This window comes from Atractosteus spatula, chromosome 13 (genome assembly GCF_055471065.1).
Source record: "Atractosteus spatula isolate fAtrSpa1 chromosome 13, fAtrSpa1.hap1, whole genome shotgun sequence".
Taxonomy (NCBI): Eukaryota; Metazoa; Chordata; class Actinopteri; order Semionotiformes; family Lepisosteidae; genus Atractosteus; species Atractosteus spatula.
Window position 1 is genome coordinate 12,323,973 of NC_142718.1, and position 19,219 is coordinate 12,343,191.

At 37.8% G+C, this 19,219-nt stretch overlaps 1 protein-coding gene across 1 annotated transcript in view; it reads left to right on the plus strand.

Annotated features, from left to right (window-relative positions):
- Positions 1-18,039, plus strand: part of gypc (glycophorin C (Gerbich blood group)) — a 39,602-nt gene extending 21,563 nt beyond the window's left edge. The window contains exons 3-4 of the mRNA XM_088930503.1: positions 13,633-13,704; positions 16,341-18,039. Coding sequence (XP_088786629.1) covers positions 13,633-13,704; positions 16,341-16,537 — 269 coding nt within the window. The 3' untranslated portion in view covers positions 16,538-18,039. The remainder of the gene's footprint in view (positions 1-13,632; positions 13,705-16,340) is intronic.
- The last annotated feature ends 1,180 nt before the right edge of the window (positions 18,040-19,219 follow it).

Sequence of the window (19,219 nt, forward strand, 5' to 3'; positions counted from 1 at the left end):
CTAATGACCAGTAAATTTAACAGTTTTATTTTTAACAGAACTGGAATTTATACTTATAAAATTACTTGAGCAAAAAAAAAACATTTATTGTTCCTCTGATTTTCTAAGCATTTCTATTTTTTTTAAGGTAATACATTTCTTTAGCACGGTGTGCCTTTTGCTTTTTTTTGAGGACTTTCATTTTCTCTTGAAATAACATTTTCTCTCTCTACTCCTGTGTCAGTAGGAGCTTACGTTTCAATTTAAGTTATTTTTTAGTCAGTTCCAACATTTTCCTTTCAAAGTGGGGAAGAGCTCGCTGGTATGTTGCTCTGCTAAGTAGTGTTGGCTGATCTTCTCCCTTTGCCTGGTTGTCGTGATCTTCCGCACCACTCTCCTCCACATCAGCACTCTCCACTCCACTACACCGGCTTACATGAGTGTCCTGGACAGGGGGACCTTCGCTGTCAGAGTCAGTCTCGTCTTGTGGCTGCAGAGAATGTCCTGTCTGTTGGGATCTTATATCTGAAATGTGTTCTATGTTTGAGACAGGACAATCAATGGTGTTGCAATATGTATTGTATGTGCATGTTTTGAAGTGGTGAGAAAATGTGACTGTTGTGATGTATCAGTCCACCTGCTTTTTCATAGCAGCACATCAGTCTGTGTGTGATGTGAAGGAAGGACCTGCGGTGTGTGAAGGGAAGCTGACGTCATAGTGGAGGAGAGGGAGGAGTTTCCCATAGAAGCTTGTTAGGCTCCAGCACTGGCTTCCCCACTCCACTGTGCCCCTAAAACAAAAATACAAGAATAGTAAGAATGTGCACATGCTGAAATACAAAAATAACATTATATGACATACTTACTTGAGCTCCTTTGGAATGAGCTCCATCTTCACTTCCCAGGTCTCTTACAGCACCTGTTTAAAGTACCTAACAGTATTATTTTATCATTTTCAAGATAAGATCACTTTATTAGCCATATACAATTTCTTGCATTAGGAATTTGTCTTTTTGCATACCTCACATTGCTCTCCATGACACACACAGGCACACAGGCAGGAAAAGAGACGCTTGGGTTCAGAGCGCAGGGTCTGCCATCTCTACAGCACCCCTGGAGCAGCTGGGGTTAAGGGCCTTACTCAGGGGCCCAACAGAGTAGGATTTCTCTGCCAGCTGTAGGATTTGAACCAGCAACTAGCCACAGGCACAGATTCTTAGCCACAGTGCCACCGCTCCACCCCGGTGTTTTCAGTCACATACCGGCTAGAGTGAGCCTGCACAGATAAAAAATCTGTTTAGTTTCAGTTTTCTAAATTGGAGTCCCCATTGAACACAGGGTGGAGTGATTTTGACAACTGAGACATTAACATTAAAATTAAAACATCTTGCTTCTCCAAAGAAGCCACCCTAGTATTTAAAGAAATGCATAGTCTGACCTTGTGTATTTATTCCAGTGCTGTCACTGTTAATAGCACCTTCCACTTCCACAAGAAGATTTGGTACTGTAGCGGCAATGCTTGTTAATAAGACAGAATTAAGCGTTGCTGTGCTTTCCTAAAGGAGGCCCCATCTCTCTCTTCATCTCTGTGGTGCAGCCACAAAGAAGCTATTCATGCAGGCTGATTTAAGGTGTTTTCTTTTGATAAGGAGCAGCTCCCAAATGGGGATGCACTTAGCTAAGCCTGGCTGTCATGATCAATGGTCATCCCTGGCACCTATCTGTCTAGGGAGTACCAGAAGGACATCTGGACTGCATTCCTTAGTGTCAGGAATAAGTGACTCATATCTCACCTTGATCAACCAATCAGGGACTGGCAGGGCGTGGTAACACCATGTGGGTCTCCAATGCCCACCAAACTCTCAACCAATCAACACACATCTGTTTCTTGGTCAAAAAGGTAGCACATGCTCAGGTTGGGGCTCTCCTTGGCCATTTTCGCGCACCCTCAGAGACAATCACGTGACAATCGCTGTTGTCTGCAGTGGGACTTGGACTTTGTTCTAAGCGAGAGGCTGAGGATCCCGTACGTACTCAGAATTCTACCAACGTGTTGACAACCTGAATAGCTTATTCAGAAGCAGCGCTGGACCGGGAACGAACCAGTTTTCTTCCCATGCAAAAGAGTGACTTGCGAGGACCCGCGGTCACACTCTGTGCATAGAGACTTTCTACTAGTCAGCCGGACTACTGGTAGACCCCTGGGAGCAACGACTGCCCTGCGCGCTGCAGTTAGATTCCTCCGCCCGTCCTACTCCGAGCTGCACCTCGACTGGTTGGCTGGTAGCCAGAGGACAACGCCTATTGGCGACCGCTGGGACAGAGGTTGCAACAGAGCCTGTCAGCTGGTTTGGTGTTCATGCCGCGAAATCCGAATCTATACACAGTGGATAAGTAAACCCCATGTTCTACATTGTGTCTCGAGAATTTAATTGTTACCTCAACACAAGTTGTTATCAATAATTCATGAGTAATGTATTTACCTCCGAGTCTAGTGTAACAGTGGGTAATAACACTGATTAGCGATTTGGTATAGCCGAACGATATATATTGAAATATATTCTCTGTTGTGTATCTCTTTGTGTTTGAATCTCTTCGAGATTATATACCTTGTATATTGATAACCCTCACAGTAAGGTCTGCCACCTGTATCCAGGCAGACTGGTATATATTTGGTGCAGAATTTATGTTTAAAAAATGTATCTCGTGTGTTGAATCCATGTGTGTGCGTTGTTAGTTGTTCTGACGATTGATTTTCTAAAAGCCATAACGAACCACCTCGTGATTACTGCTACAATTAATAATTGTCTCAGTAAAATCACAAAACCCCAACAGTACTATTGACCTTATTTCTGCATACAGCTGGGGCAGAGGTGGTACTGGCCTATCTGACAACCGAAGGGCATGTTGCTGTGTCATGGCATTTCGGGCCTCGATTTTCAGCCTCTTCCAGAGGCTTTTTCAGTTGGTCATGGTGGACAGCCGTCTATCTGGGAAGCTGGCATTAAAGGTGCTAGTTACTGACTTCCACTCATTGCTTTACCTCAGTATTGTTGTGGAGTCCTTTTTAGTATCCTCCACTGTCTCCACAAAATTATTTATAAGCTCAATGAAATAAAGTTTTTGAGCCAATGTGTAGTTCTGAACTCGAAGAGCCATGGTTGCAGTTCTTTCTTATAAAGCGAAATGAGGCATTTCTAGGCTTTACACTAGTGATATGTTATAGTCAGCTGTGATCTTACACTTAATATTGTTTGCAAAGCTTTTGCACTATATTTGAAGTGTGAAATAATTATAAAACAAAAGTTGAATAGTTCCAGCAAATATTTTCTGATCAATGCAATATTTTAAAACCATTATTAAAGTGCTTCTAAATTACAGATGTAATAAATGAACTAGTTTCAATACTCAATGATCTTGGTACCAGTCCTGACCTTCTGCCCTCCACAGTCTGCTAAGCCAGCAGCCAAAGACAATGAGTGGACAGTTGGAACAATTTACAGTGCTCCACAACAGATATTCTCGTTGCTTTCTTTTATAAAGTTATTACACCACATTGACAGAGTCACTCAAAATCTGCAAAGATGCTAAGTTACTACGATAGAGTTTTATGTGTATTTAAGAGTACAGTCTACATGAATTATATCCAGGCAAAATTGAAATTTATATAATCTATTCATTGCATTTAGTGAACTGGAGTCTGGTATAGGCTTCCAAAGAACGGTGTCAGAAGACTAATTAAGATACTGCTTCAACTGTGATCCAAGGGAAGAGGAGGGCATCCCTTGGTCCCCACACACCAAGTTTCAATAACTCTGTGTTTTTTTGCCAATGGATCTTTTTTTCGTTGTGGTGGCGATATTATAAAAATAGCCATTGTATCCCTACATATGACCTACATTGCTATCCCAAACGAAGAGGAGCAATGGGATATCTGCACAGCTTTTTACACTAAAACCGGAATCCCAGTAGACGTGGGTATACTTTGATTAATTATCAGATGGTATGTGACCATAACCTGAGATTTCTCAAGATGGGCTGGCAGTACACATGATGCTCGAATTTTTGACAGCAGTTATCTGAAATCAAATTTTGAAGAAGGATTGTATTGTGGAGTTCTCGTGAGTAACCGTGGTTATCCTTTACGAAGGCATCTTTTGACACCTGTGCACAATCCTACAACATTACAAGAGCTGCGCTACAACAGGAGTCATAAAAAGAAGCCACATTGAACAAGCTTTCGGAATTTTAAAACAACGCTTTGCTTGTCTGTCATTTGGTTTGCTTACCGGTCTATCAAGAGCCAGCACCATCATCGGGGCATGTGCAGTCCTACACAACCTTGCGATTGACTGGGATGAGCCACCTCTTCCATCTCCAAGGCATTCAGCACATTCTGTCTGTTTCAACACAGTTATTATTGGACCACAGCCACAGGGAAGAGAGGGTACAGTGTTCCGAAGAACTATCATAAATAATCACTTTTAAGATGCCGAGTTTATTTCTTTAACATATGCTTGCATTTTTCTTCAGATATTATACTATGTACCACTCATTTCCTCATCCCTGCTTTCCTCTGCTAGCCACAAATATGGAGATACATCACAATCACAATAAAATATGAGTCACTTATTCCTGACACTAATATTTGACTCCCAGATTTTCTAGAACACATTAAAGGCTCACACTCCATTTATATAACTGTTTGCTTAAGTTCTGTTCTCTTCACTCCCTGGGATATCTTAAAATTCACAGCTACTAATAATGATTGACATTAAACGTAATTATTAGTAAATGACACTTTTGTTAAAACACACATATTAATAAATGTAATTATTAACACTATATTAATAAATATATTAATATTAATAAATGTGGTATGAGTGTTAAGCAATTTTAGTTAAATATGACAATAATTTTCCAAGCGATGGATGCATAAGCTCAGTATGTAGAGATGGTATTATTTCCACTATATTCGGGAGTCTTCTAATGAGATCCATTACTTTAGTCACCTCTAGAGGGCAGCAGCTGTTACTTTTTTGTTGCAATTGAGAAAAGGTTTAGTACGTTACTGTGGTCTAAGCACAGCGGCAAAATTCTTTGCAATTGGTCTTAAGATGGAGCACAAGTTTCGACCATAGCTGCGTACTAAGCACGAGTTGAACTCCTGTTAGTATGCTACTTTCAGTTCATTGCAATTCACCCTTAGAGACACCTCCATTGTCACTTACCTCAGCCTGTAACAATAACATAAATATATTGTTACAAATGTGGGGTTACAAAAATTGTGAAAATCAGGATTTGATTGAGCGGTTTAGTCAATATGTGAAATAAATATTCATAACCCCCAACTTGTAAATGATTTCTCTAGAATATACCCCAGTGGCTGGTATAAATAGAGACACATACATTATTTATTCTCTGGCACACCTTGGATGAGAACAGTAATAATTCAGACACTTGGTTAAACCAATATTTATTAATGATGACGAGCCACAAGATACACTACACATGACAAAACATACAACACACAAGTTACTCTATGTACAGTATTTACAAACAAGCCGTTTCAGAGGTCTAACATTCTGGTCACCCAGAAAACCCCAGACTCCTACTAAGTATTAAACTCTTAACGCCTACAGAGGCCACATAAGAGATATACTAAGATGACTTTCTAAATAAATGTGATACAACCTGCAATTAATGGGTACTGATTGTACCCATCGGTCATGCTAATAAAGCACCTTGAATTGAATTGAATTGAGTAAGACCCAGGGGTGCAGAAGCAGGGAACTATTTACAAGGAAAACGGATACCTCCCCAGACTGTACGCCCGCTTCACTGTGGGACAGCGGCACTGGTCAGCGGCCTTCCTAAACCCCACCCTGACCACTTTCACCCCTGTTCTGCTCTTCCCCGCGCACCCCAGCCGGGGGCTCTTTGGCCTCTGCCCGGGGCGAATGTATATTTTGATATTTAGATGAATGGAAAGGGGCACTTTAATGTTCTGTACGGCTAATATTAAAGCCAATACTTTAATATTCTTTTCTGTATGTTTAACAATAGTGGGTACTGGCCTAATTCGGCCCTGCACCCATTGTTAGGTGTTAATGTGTTGTTGTTAAGTGTGAATTTGTACCTGTTTCCCTGAGGTCTGGCTTTTTTTCTGGAAAACCATAACTCTGGTCTTGTCCAGATTGACTGTCAGCGCCCAGGTCTGACAGTGCTGCTCCAGCAGTGCCAGGTTCTGCCACAGCCTCTGTTCTGTGGGCGACAGCAGGACCAGGTCGTCTGCAAAGAGCAGGAACTCGATTTCTGTAATTAATGCAGATCAGTAAATCAAGGAACAAAACAATTATTGCGCCCGGCTCCTCAATGGGCTTTGACGTGCTAATGCGTTGGTTTCACAGTCCGGGTGTGGCAAGCCTCTAATGTCTCCCGACTTCGAAGAGGTGAAACAGCCAAACACAGCCCTGTCGCAGTACACGAATATAATTATATCTTATTAATTTCTTTAGATACGCGATTCTTTTAATACAGTCTTTGCTGTGCTCTTGAGGATCCTTGTGATATTTTGAGCTCTGGTTGAATGATTTTCATAGTTAGAAATTATTAAACACTCTGTTAAAAGCAAGGGAGTTTTTATGTCCATTGCAGTAAAAGAAAATGCCTGACAAAGTAGGACTTGGACAGATTCCAAGAGCTTGTACAAATGTGCTAAAGAAATTAGCAAAAAAAGTCATTCCTTTATCGTATTGGCTAGCTAATGTCCTGTCCTCATTAGTTAGATCAACGAAATGCTGTGGTGTTTGTCAAAGAAAAAACTAAAAGTATTTTCGTTTAAAATGACGGTTAGAAAGAATGTGGACCAGCGTAATACTTTGAGTTTACAGCTTGTCCAAAGTCATTCATTATTAATCCTATTAGTAATATCTTCGGTAAAGGCTTTGATGCATAAATATTTCTGATAAAGGTAGGTTGTGTACTTTTGTCCAACTGAGCAATCTTGCTTTCATAAAATATACCAACTTTTTAATGACTGATGATTAACATGCTGTAATACACAGTTTAAATTTAAAAGCTCAAATGCTGTACACAAGGTTAAGCTTTATTGGCTCCTCCTGGCGGTTTTACAAGGTGATTCCGGATACTTTCCGGCATGACGTCAAATGACGCGATATACCGCGTGATACTGCGTTTTGATGCGACACGCCCACCAGGGTATACCGCGAAATACCCCACCCATTTTGAATGGCTGCATCTGTAGGTATACCAAGGTAAACGTTACAATTGTTTTCGCTGAAGGGACTCACCAGACCTCAGCAAACATCTTCTCTGCTTTCAAGCTAGAAGTGTCTACTCTTTCAAGTGTTACAAACTACCTAAAATCCAAGAGACAATTCTAAGTCACCTAATGCTGTAATAATATAAGAACCATATTATATAATTATAAAATATTAAATATTTGGCTTTTTAATGGATGGATCTTAATGGTTATCTATATGGCCAGATGTGTCTAGTTAATAATTGTTCTTAAACTTAAAAAATATTTTTATGTGGAGTGCCAATGGCTTGGTAAAACTATATACAGTATATACAGGATCTTTGTTTAGCCAAAAATGCTTTCCCTGGTGAAGGCTTGTTTTGTGAAACACTGACAATTGTTAAATAAAATATAGGTTTGAGTATAGAGGGTTTGTCCAGCTGACTCCACTGCTTGCAATGTCAGAGCAGGGGATTTAACTTGGGCAATATTATGCAAGTGGAAGAAACATAGCCTTGTGACATTCCTTACATATTCTTCAAATGAAACACTTCAGTAATGTAATTTATTTATTAGTTTTTTCTGTTACTATGTCCTGAGCAAGCTATAAGTTAATATTGTCTTAAAAATAAAAAAATATGTATCCTGATTAGAGTCCTACATAAACACTTTTAATTGCTACACTAAGCTTTGTACCATTATAAAGCCTCTTCTCTGCTCCTTTTTTTTACCACTCCTTTGTAGTATTGTAATGGCAAAACAAATTATATATTCACATATGTATTTCCACTGAAGTATATAAGAGACCATGGAAGTCAGGAGCAAGTCATTTTCAAATTAATTAGAGTATACAGTATGTTTAAACCTGCTTTGAAACAATACACATATTTTTTTTCATACTGCTTTGAATTTTCAATCAAAGGGTGTAAAGCTGCAGGCTAGTAGTAGCTGGAATATGCATCTTGAAACAGTACCAAGGTTGGCTTTTTTCAAAATATTTTTAAAAGTAAATAATTAAAATAAAAGTTAAAGATAAAACTGAATGGTAGGTGTGATTTGAGGTACATTATTTCTTAAGTCTCTGGCACAGCTCTAGCAAAAGAGTAATAAATCAGAAGTTGGGCCAGACAAATATGTGTTAATATAACACAAAACATTAAATATAACACTATATACCAAAACAAGGTGTCTCATAGGTGTCTCTATGATCTGTAGACCCCAAAACCCCAGAATGATAACCTAGTAACCTAAATTTCTACACAATACCTTGACAGACCAACAAGAGAGATAAAGTCTATCTCCCAAATAAAAGAATACAACTCATCTAAAGATTAATCACCAAATTAGGAGATAATGTATATAGCCTGAGGATTCTGCAATAAAGGAAATCAGAATTTCCTAAAAAATAATAGAATAATAGGATAGCAAGCTCTCCAAAACAAGGTTTAAATTACTAAGCCAGGATCTGGTCTCCAAGACTAATCAGGAAAAGGTCCTCTCCTAGTACAAATGTAGAGCAAGAGACAGGTGGTAGTGTTTCTTTGGTCTGTGTGTCTCTCTTCTCCCTTCCATTCCTTCCCTGTCTTGTTGTCGTCTTCTCTTTTCTACAGTTGAAGACTCTGTTGACATATCAAGAACTTAAATAACTAGAATAAACCAGAAAATTCCCTTTGATCCTCTGTTTACCTGTTTGAAATCTCAGCTGCATCTAGTTAAACAGCTGTTTCTACCCATTGTTTCAGACTATGAACTGCAAATAATTTTTAATTGTGAATATTCTAGATGCCATGTGAATGGCAAATGATACATTTAAATTATTTAACAATATGAAAATTATATTTTCTGATTCTGTCTCAATTGCTTAGCTAAAGGTTTTAAAGCCTGTGGTGTTTTTGCTGTCTAGTGAAATAATCGTGGACTTGTAATAGTTTAAACTGTTTTGTTGCTTCCTAAATAATAAGTAAAAACATTAAAAATTATATAAATAGAAAACTAACATTCCATTCTAACTTTAAAATGAAAGACAAGAATGATTAAGCGCAGAGCGTCATTATTAAATTAAGAAATGGGATTTTAAGTGAAAATTGAGGAGTTTCGTAAAGAAAAGGTCAATACATCACTTTTCTCTGCAATAAGTCTACCTATTAACAATCTTTACAAGAACTCTATTGTTTGTTAATTAACAATAGACATGTTTGACATTACCACTTGTCATAATGCCAATGAAAAGCAAATGTTGGAGAAATATTTCCCCCTTCCCCTTAAAAGACAGTCAGGAGTCACTCAGAAGTTAAAATAAGTTTTTATTTCATGCACATGGGAGCAAAACAAACAGAGATGCTAGGTGTATTTTTCTCAAAGTAATTAAAATAGAACAGTCCTTAAATATTTTTCTGTTATCTATCACGCTTCCCCGTGCTTACAAGATTGGCAGTGTTCCAAAATCACACACATTTTCCTACCTCCCTATTTGCTAAAGATAACTTCTTTTAATACAATTGGTTACTTAGGTTCATAGCATGCATTCCTGTATAACAGTATAGAATTACATAGTAGCCCTTGTGTCCAGCATTCTCCCAATCCAGTTCAAACCAGTTCTGAATGTCCACCTTATAAAATATTGCATCTTCTGCAGGAAAAGTGTGTACAAAGTTCACAGAGACCCTCTCAACAACAGTGTATCTATCTATTGTAAAGAAGCAAATGTGAAGAAATGCACCTCCCTTGACAAGCTGGGATTGAATAGATGTGAAGCATTTTCCTTTACTACACTTACTAATTCCTGAGGGCTTGCTTATTAATTAACAACTGATTTCCTCTCTATGCGTTTTTGCCATTGAAATTTGTTGACAGCACCTTAACTGAACTGTCAACTTGTCATCACATTTTGTACACTGTTACATTTTTAACTGTTTTTAACTGGTCTTAGTGACAAGCTTTAACACCTTCTAATCCATCAACCTGTTTCCTAAATTATCCATCATTATTATTTTGGGTTTGCACTGCTGCTTGCCTGTCATAAAAATCAAGTATCAGTAGACCTTATATAACTTAACTTTGCCCTTCTTTGTGATCACAGAATCAGGTTTTTCACATATCAGCACTGTTAATGCCACCCATGTAATGGAGTTGGTAAAAAATTAGACCTACTAATTACCCTGAACCCGATTCTTATGTCTCTATTCTATTTGCTAGTAACCTCATTAGTGAGTTCCTGACATATTATGTTCTCCCAGCAGGTGTAAAGTATCTTGCTATCACACCTGTGTTAAAAAACCTGGTTAGGCCCTGCAAGCATCTAAGTAATTGTTTTAAATTATTTACTTTGCATTTTATTTTGTTTTTTATTTGCTGAACACTACAATACACGGTAATGTAATATACAGTTTATTATAAATTCATTAATATAATTATCTTATGTATGTTGCTCTATACTTTTTAAGAGCATATTTGGTGTTTAATTATTCAATACAGGGTTTTAAAGCTTCTTTTCATTAATTGTTATTTCATTTCTATGCCCCTATATAAATGGGAGACATTTCCTTTTGTTCTCTACCTCATTAAATTTCTTTCAATGCCCTCCATGATAAGCACACACACCTGTTAACTATTAAAGGAGAATATTCCCTGGTGAGTGAATAGATGTGCTCTCCTATCCCTCTTTCCTCAGTCTTGGACAAAGGCAAATATAGAAAGATTGCTACAATATTATAAATGGTAATATTCTATATGTATTCACACAATGGCTAAAAAAGGATTGCATACTGTATGTATTTGGGTATGATACAGGTGAATTACTGCAGAACTGAACCCTTACATAACCTGGAAAGTGGATGTATACAGTACATCCATTTTTCATCTAATTTAGGGCTGCGGGGATGCCAGAGTCCATCCCAACAAGCAATGGGTACATGGAAGGATACAGCCTGGATGGGATGTCAGTCTGTCACAGGACTCATAAAGTCCTAGAAACAGATTTGCACAGATTCACATCAGGTCCAATTTTCCCTTAAAGTACCACAGCTGTCTGTGGTTGTCAGATAAATCTGTATAGTATTAAATGTTTATTAACACATTAGTGCTTTCCTACACTATTGTATCATATTGTAGTTCGAGTTGGTAGCTGCGTCACCATGCACAGGCTGCAAAGGTTCAGTACAAATAAAAGTTTATTCCATGCTGAAAAAAGAAGAAAAGAAATACATGTTTCGGCTGTGGAGCTTTCTTCAGGTGTGAGAGAGTGAGGAAAATCGGCAAGAAGGTTGCGCTGACTACCTAACCTGCCAAAACCGTCTTGTTCACAGCTCCTTTGACCTCCCTCAGCAATCATCCACACTAGGCACAGAACTCGCTGCATCACCTGTAAATATATATCCAATACCACACACACTCAGGGCCCATCTGGACAATTCTGGATCACTCAGATGACATCTTGTACCTCCAGCAACCTTAATTACTGCATCTCTTGTAGAAAATGCCCAGCCATCTACATTGGGGAAACAGGAAGGAGACTGGGAGACCGCTTCAGGGAACATGTCAGGGCTGTGAGGATCAAAAATCTCTCAAAGCCCATAGTTTCCCATTTCATTTCTAACAGCCATGATCATACTGATGTCTCTGTCTGCGTTCTCAAAGAGAGGTTTTGGAACTCCTTTTGCAGAAAGACATTCAAAACCAAAATCATCCTGAAACTAGGATCACACCTTCCCCCTTCTTTCAGCAGTAGACCCATTTCCTTCTAATCCTCTCTATTCATTTGTAGGTTTTGACTTCATTTCTCGAATTCAAACCACCTGAGTGCCCACTCTGTTTCCCTTCCACTTCTGTCTCCTGTCCACTCCTGGCTTTTGTTCTCCCATGCTTTATCAGCTGCTAACTTTTCTTTCACACCTGAAGAAGGCTCTACAGCCAAAACGTTGTTTCTTTTTTTCTCTTTTCAGCATGGAATATACCTTCACTTATTCCTTATCATATTGTATGCATTATTGTAAGGACAATACAAGTGGTTGTAAAGTTCTCCAAAGCCTAATACAGTAGCTCGCCTTACAGAATAAATAGCTTTTGTTTGTGCTTCTTCTCCCTGTCCTGCACCCAAGCACAGATCCAGTGGCGTCTTCCCAAAGCTGCTTGCTTTCAATTTCACAACTTCTTTCCTCTTTCTGCCATATTCCAGTCACAACTCCATTCCTGTTTGGCTGTCTTCGGAGAGCTCTGAGCTCTTTCACCTTGGCTTTCTCCACCAGCTGCAGAGGATCTGTACTTGGATCTGTCAGTCAGAGAAGGTGGTAGTCTGCATCAACAAGCTGCTGTGTAATGCAAGACACTCCCATGTTACATCAGAAAAGTTACACTGAAATAGGCTCTGCAAGAGAAAGTACTTCAACATCTTTGGTGAAGCCAAATGATTTTAAACACAATAATTATATAAACAACAAAGAAAAATAGCAGCTACAGAAAAAAAAATGTTTGGCAATTTAAGTGATTTGAATTAAGATATATAAGTAAATGAAAAAAAATAATATTTAAAAGCAAATACATACATACATAAATAAAATAAAAATTAGGCCAGATTAAAAGTTTTGAGTAGTGATTTGAATGACTTTGTCACGGACAATAAATTGAATTGTAGCTGATACAAGTCTGCACTGAAATGTTAATTGGTTTCTCTTTAAGGGTATCTATTTCCTTACTCTCTCTGAGTAAGGGAGATTACTGGTCTTGTTTTCCAGTGACTGGTAAAACTGGTTTTCTTTACTCCCCCTACGGCAGGATGCATACGTTTGCTGGCTTAAAGCATACTTCTTATATAAAACTGGTTAAAATGTGATGGTAGTCTAATTAATTAATGACATTTTATTCCCAATATATGAAATAAATAGGGATGTGGGGAAGTGTTTTTTAAACTGTTTGCTTTCATGTAAATTCATGTCAAGATTAGAATCTGACCACCATCCAAATTTCCATTCCATAACATCATTTAGTAACGAGTAATTTACTATGCCCTAAAGCAAAACTGAATTAATAGAATTTAATGGCCAGACAAAAAAAAAACAAAATTATATTTAATCTATGTCTATAAAGGAACTGTTTTTCATATTAATTCCTATGGGTGCATACCCATTCCTGAAAACAGCGTAAATATTTTAGCTGTGAACTACTGCTATTTTACCGTATGTACTATTGCTAGTAGACTTAAACTTAAGGCTAAGACATTGTGGCTCTTGAAATAAATGTACAGTAAACGTTTCTTTTTTAGTCTTTGGTCTCTGTTTGAGAAAGCGATATAATTAAAACAAACTTAATGGTATCCTTTTGATACCTTTGTATCAAAGGAAATGTGACTTCTTGTACTGTGCTGAATGTCTTTGTTTGCGTTCTTGTATTTGCAGATGAGAAATTCTCACCTGAAGGTGAAAAGGTGGGTCCAAAAGATGGTGGAGCAGACACTGCTGTCATTGCAGGTAAATGAACTTCCAGGACATGAACAAGAACCTGTTTTTGATTTCTCAAAAAAGAAAAAAGAGGACAGATGCAGTCATTTGAAATCTTCCTAGGCTATAGATAAGTTTAGCTACTGAAAGGAATGCACAAATTAACATAGAAAGTAAGCAAATAAGCAAAGCATATCACAGTATTCAGATGCCCATATAAAGAATATAATTGATATGTTTTAAAATGGCTACTGTTTCCATGTAATTTGTTACCACAGCCCCAGCAACACACATTTGCCAAAGAATTTTTGCATCTACTCAATGAAAAGCCACCATCTACTGGGTATCCGATTGGCAGGTGCTTCAATTGACTGATTTAATCCAGGCTAAAGTGTTAAAGATTAATCCAGGTCTCAAGTCTGCTTTTATTTCATATATCTAGCATTTTCAACTCTTTTTAATTTGAAAACTATCCATGATTACTTCCTTGCACCCATTATTAACAGGATAGGTTCTCGTTCACCAGTGACCCAAAACTGGAAGAAGCATTTAGAAAATGGATGAATGGAACTATCCCTGATATTTTCTAGAGGTTAAAATCAGGAGTCAAAAGCATGTGTTTTATTTATTTTTACTTTTCAGCATGGAACTAACCTCAACTTGTTCATGTGATAATTTACACTTGACTTTACTAATTCAATTTGCTGTTCCCCACCCAAACATACACATTTTATTTTTATTTTTTTTGTATATATATATACAGTTTGTGAAACCTTTGGAATTATCTGGATTTCTGCATGAATGGCTCCTAACATGTGATCTGATCTTCATCCAAGACATAATAATAAAGACAGTCTTATTTAACAAACAACACACACAACATTTTACATTGTTGAACAACAATTTTACTTTGTTGAACAAATGGGTTGAACAGTCAAGGTCATTAATGGAAAAAGTACCTCTAGGATAATGACATCTTGAAAAAAAGGATAATTGGAGAAAGGTATTCCAATCAATGAGTCAGGTGTTCCAATCAATTCAGGTGCGGGTTTGACCTGCATTGACATAAAATAACACAATTTTGGTTACCTGCTCTTTACAACAGAATTCTGTTGAAGTGCAATATAGCCCGATCAGAAGAGATTTCAGAGGACCTCAGAAGAAGAGTTGTTATAGCTCATAAGAGTGGAAAGGGTTACAAAAGGATTTCTAAAGACTTGGGCTTCCATCAGTCCACGATCAGGCAGATAGTTAGGTACATACAAATGGAAGAAATTCAGGACCATTGCTACTCTCCCTAGGAGTGGCTGTCCTACAAAGATCAGTGCAAGGGCACGCCGTACAATCCTCAAACAGGTGACAAAGAATATTAGGGTGACAGCTAAGAATTTGCAGGCATCTCTTGCACTTGATAATGTCTGTGTTCATGAGTCTACCATAAGAAAAACACTGAATAAGAGTGGTGTTCATGAGAGGTTACCATGGAGAAAACCATTTATGTTAAAAAAAAACATTGCTGCCCGTCTCAAGTTTGCTAAAGACCTCCTGTTTCACAGCATTACTAGAACAATGTTCTGTGGACAGATGAGACAAAAGTTGAACTTTTTGGTAAATGTACACAGCGTTATGTTTTATGAGAAAACAAAACACTGCATACCAACATCAAAACCTCATCCCAGCTGTGAAGCATGGTGGAGGGAGTATAATGGTGTGGAGCTGCTTTGCTGCCTCAGGGCCTGGACAGCTTGCAATCATTGAGGGACCAATGAATTCCAAGTTGTATCAGGAGATTCTACAGCGGAATGTCGGGGCATCTGTCTGTGATCTAAAACTCAAAAGAAGTCATGCAACATGACAATGATCCAAAACACAGGAGTAAATAAACAACAGGGTAGCTCAAACAGAAGAAATTCTTTATTTTAGAATGGCCAAGTCAGAATCCTGACCTCAATCCCATTGAAATGCTATGGCGTGATCTGAAGTAGGCCATTCAAGCAAGACATCCCAAAAATATACATGAACTGAAACAGTTTTGTTTAGAGGAATGGGACAAAATACCTCCTAACTTCTGCGCAGGTCTGATCAGCAGCTACAGAAAGTGCTTGGCTGAGGATATTGTCAATAAAGGAGGCTCCACTAGTTACTAAATATAAAGGTTCACATACTTTTTCCATCAATAATCTTGATTGTTTAAACCATTTGTTCAATAAAGATATGGCAATGGTAAAATATTGTGTGTGTTTTTTGTTAAATAAGACTGTCTTTTGACTTTTGACTTAGATGTCAGATCACATTTTATGAACCATTCATGTGGAAATCCATATAATTCCTAAGATTTCACAAACTTTTTTTCTCACAATTGTATGTTTTGTGATTTAAGAAAAGCACTCAAATGAAATTGTGTTGTTCTTCTTAAGCATTAATGTTGTTCAAAGAGGTTTCTTAGAGGTTACCTTTAGTGTTCAGTAGTTTTGATAGTTTAGACAGATTCCATTGTCTTGAAAAAGTAATAGACTTGTAGTGACATTATTTTAATTAAATCTAAATTATCAGGTTAAAGGATGCCAGATAATACCTGAACTGTTCTATACAAATTTCTAAATATTTTGTTTAGGTGGTAAGATTCTCTTTTATTCATGAACTCTTTAAATGTTCCTCCCTTGCAGGTGTCACTGTTGCTTTACTTTTGGTTCTTCTTTGTCTGCTTGGGGTTTTGATCCATTACATGTACCGGCACAAGGGTACCTACCACACAAACGAGGCTAAGGGCACAGAGTTTGCAGAGACTGCTGATGTTGCATTGAAGAGTGATCCCTCACTGCAGGACACTGTGGATGAAACCAAGAAAGAGTACTTCATCTAAGTCAACGTCTTCTTAAAGAATTTTGTTCTCTTGCTTGGAATTATGGGGCCATCTTAATCCCTTGCACAGCAAGAATGAGAAATAGAAAAAATATATATTTACTAATACACTAAGAGTAACTAGCCAGTCAGTCAATATAACTGACATTGGTTTGCACTTTTTATTCTAACAATATATACTGATGGAAAAAAGAGACAACACCTCCTCTTCCACACTCTGGCCCTCCCATCTGCTTGGAACAGGCTGAAGATTGACTCAAATGTGAAGAGGACCTGATGCCACTGCTGAGGAGTCCAGCGCAGGCTCTGTCTGGCCCAAGCCAGTCGGGTGTGATGTCTAGAAGGTGTGAGCAGAGGGCCTCACTGTCACTGATTTGGGCATTGTCACTAATGTGTCTGCTGGGAGTGTCAGCAGCAGTATGGGTGGCAGATCTAAAACGATCTCTCAGATGGACCAGTCTGATGTGTCGGTCCTGCTCTGGTGTGGTCACTCGAGGGCGTCTGGATCTTGGATGGTCATCTGTCCTGCTGGTCTGCTGAAACCTTCTCTGCAGTCAGGACACAGTGGAGTGGCTTACTCCATAGTGTCTGGCAATGCTGGCACATGATATGCCTGCCTGCAGCATGCTAATGGCCTTCTCCCTTGCTTCTGGTGACATTAAGGCCTTTTTAAAGGTGACCTGTTCCGGCATTGTTTCACCTGGACCTCGTTGGGTAAAAGTGCACCTAACAAGCTTTCGAGTAATTGGCAAGTTGCAATGCCTCACTACACAAGCTGTATTGCTGGTCAGAGGACTTAAAACAAATTGACAACTTTTTGGGAAAGTACATACTGTAAGCTATAACTTTAGTGTTCTCATTCCAGAAAATGCTGTGTTTCTTTTTTTCCATAAGTGTATATGTTTTAATAAATTAAAAAATTTAATAAACAACTAAAGCCTGCTGTCAAAATCAGCAGTTACTTTATTGTATAATCATTTGAATATCTGAAGCTCTAAAGACATGGTTTTGGTGCGTGCTTTTTGCACCTGTATACTTTGAAAGGAAGTTTTTAAGCAATGTTTTTTTTCCATTTTGTTTTCAAGCATGATGGAAAAATATAGGAGTTATCACATACTGTACTATAACTTCTGTCCGTCTTTTAGTAAGTGCTTTTCCTCAAAGTGCTTTTGAAGAAATCTCATAGAGTTACTGGAACACAAGGCAAATTTACTGGAATGAAAGTTAACACTTTCCATAACACTTTCAAATAAGGTGATTTAAAATAAACACACAATATGTGTTGTGTATTTTCATTTTATAGCAAAATAAGCATAAGTGTGTAGAAATAATTCATTTATCACTTACCTGTTTTTTTTTGTAATTTCCTCCCAGACAACAGGCCAAATGTTGAAGCTGGCATAGCACATATGTCTTTACTAAGTATTTAGTAAGTATTTTATTTACAGTGTATAAACTGATAAAATATGAAAAAAATGTATATTAAAATATTTTTCAATCAAACCATCTCTGTTTTTATATCTAAAATTGTATATATTATCTGAATCATATCTTAATATGGTTATGATTGTGAGAGGATGGTAGTTTCAGAAGGAGACTCATGCTTGAATTATATTCCCCAGATGGCATTGGGTAATACCTAAAATTTTCAATTTTTCACCAACTGGTGGAAAAAAAACTTGGTCAGGTGACTTTTAAAAACCAGGAAGACTAAACTAAAAACTAGCTGTTGTCTGCATCTCTGTGAAATTTCCCTCCTCTACAAACAGCACAAACAATGAAACCCACTGCATTTCTTAGTGCTCCATTTGCTCACTTTAGAGTGGCATTTGTGCTTCTTTTGATGATCAAGATGTAGTTTCTTTTTTTTCCAGGATGTGATGTCACTCAGGGGAACAAGTTCACTGAGCTGTTGTGTCCTTCTATTCTCCCTAAAGCCTCTGATACAAACACAGAACATGGAGGACCAACAGAGTTTGATGGCCCCTTGGCATCATCTTTGCAATGTGAATGATTTTGGCATAATATCAACAATATTATCATAAAGCTACTCAATGTTATATTTATTTTTAACATACCTCTGCTTCTTCAACAGTTTCCTTATGTGTTGCACAGTTAACTCATTATCTTTCAAAGAGGCTTTAGTATATTTTTGGTGCTAAACTCTTTGCTGATCATTTGGTAGATCTGGTAACTTTAAATGGAAACTTGTTTATAATAAATACACAAAAAACAAGGACATTTTTAAAGTGTACCAATATTATAGTGTGATTTGCCAAAGATCACAATTTTTAAAACATAAAAAACATTTTCTTTCTTAAAATAAGAAAGAAACAAAATAAGTTGTTGAGAATAATCTAAGAAGAACCAGCACAATTTCCAGTTTAGTCCAATTGTGTGCTTACACATATCACACAAAATCACACTCAGGGAAGGATAAAAAATAGTGTAAACAGACTTCTCCAACCTGCTGTCCTTTTAACCATTCTTCTTTCAATACGTCAATCACAGGCACCACAGGCCATACTAGAGATTTAGCACTGATTTGAATAGAGGCTCATCCATCCCTGACAGCACTGTATGCCTGCAAGCATATAGGAAGAAGCAGGAGCCACTATATCATTGAGATACAACAGAGACTTGCAGAATAATCACACTCAACCCTCAGCAGTGCTCAGCCTAT